The 6,000-nt window shown below is 49.2% G+C and overlaps 1 protein-coding gene across 2 annotated transcripts in view; it reads right to left on the reverse strand.

The window, feature by feature from the left end:
* Window positions 1-18: 18 nt before the first annotated feature.
* RAPSN (receptor associated protein of the synapse) overlaps window positions 19-6,000 on the reverse strand; it is a 7,923-nt gene continuing 1,941 nt past the window's right edge. For both annotated transcript variants that reach the window (XM_074230623.1, XM_074230624.1), the window contains exons 4-8: window positions 5,536-5,634; window positions 5,263-5,385; window positions 2,102-2,155; window positions 1,490-1,689; window positions 19-891 (exon numbers count right to left, since the gene is read on the reverse strand). In XM_074230623.1, the coding sequence (XP_074086724.1) occupies window positions 819-891; window positions 1,490-1,689; window positions 2,102-2,155; window positions 5,263-5,385; window positions 5,536-5,634 (549 nt within the window). In that variant the 3' untranslated portion in view covers window positions 19-818. The remainder of the gene's footprint in view (window positions 892-1,489; window positions 1,690-2,101; window positions 2,156-5,262; window positions 5,386-5,535; window positions 5,635-6,000) is intronic.

Here is a 6,000-nt window from a genome sequence, read left to right on the forward strand (position 1 = left end):
ATTTGCTCAGATCGGGATAGAAATGATTTTTTTTTTTTTTTATTTTTCTATAAAGAACAGAACACAAAACAAGTGGAGGGTGGGCATCTGGGACTAACTGGAATTGTTGGGTATTAGCAGTGACAGGGGAAAGACTGCTTCACTGGCAAAGAAAAGAATTCCCAATAGTTGTATCCTCTCATGGGGAAGTTGGGCACCCAGTCCCAGGGTTGAGGATGACAGCAGGGGGAGGGGGTGTAGGCAGTCCCCAAGTCAGGAAAGGGGCAGATAATCCAGTTACTGCTGTCACTACACACTGGAATTTGACTTCTAGAATGCTAACTTTCACCATTAATGGGGAATGGGCAGAGGTCAAGGAACACTTGGAAGGATAAATTGGGCAGAAGGGGGTGATACAGGGAAAAGGAAACAAAGGACCGAAACGTGGTGCCAGGAATGCCACAGGTCAGTGTAGGAAGAACAGGGATGTGTATGGGGTGGAGAGGGGATGCTGTGGACAATGAAGCGTGGCTCCTCTGGGCCACCTGGAAAACAAAACTCACATGGAATTCAAGGGAAAAACACCCAATGATGACGTGGCTTTGGCAGAATTAATATAATGAAGGCTCTAAGTAGGTTAATGATGGTGAGGCCCCACTGGGCAAGGACATCCCCGGCAGGTCTGGGACTTCAGAACATCCAGGTGAATGAGTGAGGCCTTGGGAGCCACAGGGGAGGAGGAAGGAAGAAGGAAGGAACCCCGCTGTGCCCAGACTGTGGTTTGGAGCAGTTACCCTTCAGGCCACTTCCAGGCTAGGAGCAGGGCTTCAGTCCTTCAGTCACACAAAGCCTGGCTTCATAGAGGAGCGGCGGCAATTGGGGCAGCTCCGGGTCCCGTTGTTCTGCAGGCACCTTTAGTGTGGCAAAATGGATTTCTCATGGCCTGGCTGCTCCCCTGACCTCAGGCATACACCGACACCCCCGAGCTTCTTTATGGCCTTCCTCTCCCACTGCCCCACTTCAGGGGTCCCTTCTCTTCCTTAGAGGACATGATGGTCTGCTTGGCTTGGTGCTATGGGGTCACGTGGTGAGGCCTTTCCTGATCCTTCACTGTCTGTCATAGCTATTGCCCCACCCCTCACACGGCTCTTTCCAAAAGCTATGGGGTGTCTAAAGTCCTGGAAGGCAGGGAGGTTTCTCTACACCTTTGTCACCCCCCACCCCAGCACCTACACAGAACAGGACCACAGTTAGTGTTCAGGAAGCGCAGGAGGCAAAGAGAAGGCTGAAGAGGTCATGGTGGGAGTTAGGGCTCAAGGGACCAGTGCAAAGGGGAGGCCTCCACATTCAGCCACTCCCCACCCTGTCTTGGGGTGCGAGCCAGCCCAACCTCAGCAGAAATGCCCCGAGAGCTCCATGTGGTATGGGCCACAGGATGCTCCAACAATCCTACCCTCCAGGAGTTGTCGCTCCATCTGTGCCACTGGAGTGACCGCCTCCAGCCCTTTACCTGAGGTGGAAGAAGTGGGAGCAAGGCAGGGCCTGCAGCCGGTTATTCCTCTCCCCAATGGACTCCCCGCAGAGCCCACAGTAGAGCTCCGTCTCCTCTACGCACTCATGGAAACGCACAACGTGAGCCCGGAGCTCCCGCTGCTGACCTCTGCTGCGATAGATGCCTTCGCTCAGACAGTGCAGCTTCAGTTGACTTAGCTGGACGTGGAGTAGAAAGTGGGGGAACGTGGAGGGGACAGGATGGATGGAGGAAAGGACACAGATTGAGAAGGGGGCCCACCCAGGAGCATTCCTTCAATCAATTATAAATAACCGTTAATGGTTTCCCCCTCCTTTATCATTTTTCCAGTTGGATAACTGGGGCAGCCGCTAGGGAACTGAGAGGGTCTCCTCAGATGGGAAAGGGACTCAGACAGGTGCTGCTTAATAAACTGTGACATTAAATGAGACCCTCTGTTCCTCACCCCCCACCGGGTTCACCTCATCTTAAAAGTATTGGTTAAGGTTATTGCCAGCTCTAATATTCCATGCTCCCCATTCTATCTTGGCACTGGTGTTGGTTCTGAAGGAGTTGGGAAGTTTCAGGTCGGAGGGAAGGGAGCAGTCTTACCTTATTCCCCAGTCCCTCGGCTAGATCCTGGGCCTTTTCGATGACATCTAAAGCCTGAGCAGAGGTTTGAGAAGAGAGATGTGGGGCCGCCAACTCGGGCCAAAGGTCAAAGGATTTCAAGGTGGGAAGGGACTTCTGGAGCTACCTACTCTAACTTATACCTGCTCAAAAATCCCTCCTCAGGGCGGCTAGGTGGCGCAGTGGATAGAGCACTGGCCTTGGAGTCAGGAGTACCTGGGTTCAAATCTGGTCTCAGACACTTAATAATTACCTAGCTGTGTGGCCTTGGGCAAGCCATTTAACCCCATTTGCCTTGCAAAAACCTAAAAAAAAAAAAATCCCTCCTCAAACTCACCCCATGGCTGACAATTGGTTCCTCCAGGAGAAGGCTTTCAGCAATGCTGAGCCTAGGTGTTGTGCCTTTTGTTAGGACCAAATGATCATTATGGGGACGTTGGTACCTGAGGAGGCAACTCTTTTGGGTGGAGTCACCAAGGTCAACTAGGTCCTGCTCTCTTCTTAGCTCTTTATCTGAGGTCTCACCTCCATATGCACCATTTTTGTTCTTTTCAACCCCAAAAGTAATTTTCTTTGGCAGAGAAAACAAATGAAATATGAATTAAGCAGTTCTTTCTTCTCAACAGCATCTTAATTCCTCTAGGTTTTTCTGGTTCCTCATCTTCTATGATCTTTCTGTATCATCCTTCTTAAGTATGAGGATCATCAGAGTCCGTGTTGGGCCCTTGTCTCTTCTTTCTCTATATGTTCTTTTAATGATCTCATCGATTCACCTGAGTTCCAATATCACCTATATACTGATGATTCTCCACTGTGTATCTGTCTCCCTAACTCCCTTTCTTTTACCTGATGATGCTTATCCTTCGTTCTCGAAGAAGACCAGGAGATGATGCTATGACAAGCACATGGATTGGATTTGAGTGGAGTGGGGGGAGGGGCTGTGCTAAGTCACCAGCCTCACTTTCTCCTTGGAGCCATCTGGGTCCAGTGACCAGACATGGATCAGGACACTGAAGATGGCCCTGGAATCAAGGCGGTCAGGGTAGAGTGATTTGCCCGGGGTCACACAGCTAGTGTCAAGTATCTGAGGCTGGATTCGAAGTCCTGTCCTCCTGCCTCCAAGGCCAGTGCTCTGTCCACTGTACCACCTAAACTACCCTTTCTATCCATCTATCAATGGATTCAATCTCCTTGAGCTCCAGCTACATATCTGCCTAGAGGTACCACAAGCACATCAAAGACAACTTATACAAAACTGAAGGAATCCTTGCCCCTTCCATAGGATTGCATTGCAAAAAGACACTTTGCCTTGCCATTAGAGGATATCAGTTTGGACACTGGCTCTGCCAACAAACCTCAATCTCTCTTAGCTTTGGTGCTCTCCTCTATCAGATAGGTCAGGGCATGGAAGAGGCAAACTGGTGGAGATGGTTGCCAAAGAATGATTTCAGGTCAAGATGTGTTATTTAAGCCTACCCCTTCTCACTTTCCTACTTCTGTCTATGACATTACCCTTCTCCAAACCTTGGTATCACTTTTGCTTTTTCTTCCCATCAGCCTTCATATCCAATCACCCCTACCTTCTGAACATCCATTCTGTCTCTTACCGACACTATCACAATAAACTTCTCATCGAATTCTTGCCATTAATCTCGCTTGACACCAACCCATCTTCCATACAGCTGCCATACTGAATTTTCAAAAAATACAAGTCTGACCACATCACTCACTCCCTGCCCAGTAAACTCCAATAGCTCCTTAGTACCCTCTAAATCAATAGAAACTCCCTTCACAATGTAGTCCTTCCTATAGTTTAATGTTCACTTTGAACAGGTTGTCCCCCATGCCTAGAAGACCCACCCACCTCCCCTCAGCCTCATTTCCCCAGTTCAAATCCCACTTTCTACAGAAGGGAGGACTTTTCTCCCTCTTGAGTATCCACCCCAATGGAATTACTTTTCATCTACATTTTTTTTAGGTTTTTGCAAGGCCATGGGGTTAAGTGACTTGCCTATACAGCTAGGTCATTATTAAGTGTCTGAGGCCGGATTTGAACTCAGGTACTCCTGACTCCAGGGCCAGTGCTCTACTCGCTGTGCCACCTATTCACCCCTCATCTACATTCTTTACACACATCATGCATGTCCCTGTGCATGTTTGTCTGTCTCCCCCATTAGCAAATGAGCCCAATGGGGGGTAGAGGTTTTGAGTTTCTTGGATCTCCAGAGCCTGAATATAATTAGTGCCTTCATAAACAGTTCTTGACTGTCTCTGCCCTTTCTTCCACTTAGCACTAACACTGACTTCCTCATCATTTGGACGATCGCAGTATTCTCTTCATTGGTCTCCCTGCCTCAATCCCACCCCTTTTCAATCTACTCTACACACAGCGGCCAAAACCTCCTAACGCCCTGATCAATGTTGCTCTTCTATTAAAGATGGGGATGGCTTCCCTTTGGCCTTGGAACAAAACAGCTTTGAGACTAATAGGGACCTCCACCTTATTTAACACTTCTTGCCTTCATGTACCCTCTTGCCCTGGGGTAGACGGGGCACCATTGTCGACTTCTTTGTTCCACCTCCCCTCATGTCTGCTTTTGGCTGAATCTGTACTCTTCCACTTCAGTCTTTCCTGATTTTCCTAGGGGAAGTGTTCTTCCCTCCTCAACATTTCCTAGCATGCTTTGGACTTCTCCTTTCTCCCATCACATGCTACCTTGTATTTGACATTGTGTGTATGCCCTTAGCACCACATAGATAGGGGACTCTTATTTCCCCTTTTTTTATTCTTAGGGTCTAGAAAAAATGTCTTGCATGTATACCCTTACAGATGTTGGAAATGGGCAGATAGATGGTGCAGTGGATAGAGCACTGGCCCTGGAGTCAGGAGGACCTGGGTTCAAATCTGGCCTCAGACACCAAATAATTACCCAGTTATTTCACTTAACCCCATCTCCTTATAAAAACCAAAAAAACAAAATGCTGGAAATATTGAATGGAAAATAAGAGGCCATATGGATCCCCTTATTGCCTGAGTACAGTGGAGTGAGGCCACAGGAGAGCCACTCTCTGGTCAGGTAGCTTTAGGAAGAGGAGAAAGGGGCATCTGGGGTGAGGGTACAAGAAGAGGAGACAACCCTCACCTTTTCTGGCTCCTTCTTGGTCACCCAGCATTTGGCCACGCCCAACAGTACATGCACCTGGCCCAGTCGGTTCCCGATCTCCGTCATGATGCTCATGGCAGAGTCATACCTAGGGAAGGCTGTCTGTGGGATGGGGGGTAGGAGGGAGTAGGGAGATTGTTGGGGTCAGGTCCAATCTTCCCCACCAGGAAATCCCAGGACCCATTTTCCTTTTCCCTGATTCCAGTCAACTCTCCTCCCCATCGTGGGTCCTTCCCGACTCTACTGTCTTACCTCCAAGTCTCTGCGGTTTCGATGGATGTCAGCAAAGCAGAGGAGACAGAGAGCCTGGAGTGGCCGGTCCCCGTGCTGGAGGGCAATCTTCATGGATTCCTGAGACGCAGAATCCTTCAATCCCAACATCTTCCCTCCTCCCCAAGGCCAGGACAAGTCGGGGGAACCCCACTGACCAGCCTCCCTGCACCATAATACTCGCCTCTCCTCCCTCTCTTCACATGCCACCTCTGGGTCATTCCTAAAGGTCAAATTGGGAGGAGTCCCTTCTAATGGGATTTGGGGCCACAAGGTACCATATGGACCAGGACAATCAGACCTAGTTTCTGCTTTGGGATTGGGAAGGAGACTTTTATCAATTGTCAAGAAAAAGATGGTCTGGAGGGGAAGGGGATGGTTGAGAGCTGTGAGAGCTGAGGCCAAGAATCTCCATAGATTCTGAAGTATTCTGGCTGAGGTCTCTAG

Source organism: Macrotis lagotis, chromosome 3 (assembly GCF_037893015.1).
Source record: "Macrotis lagotis isolate mMagLag1 chromosome 3, bilby.v1.9.chrom.fasta, whole genome shotgun sequence".
Lineage (NCBI taxonomy): Eukaryota > Metazoa > Chordata > Mammalia > Peramelemorphia > Peramelidae > Macrotis > Macrotis lagotis.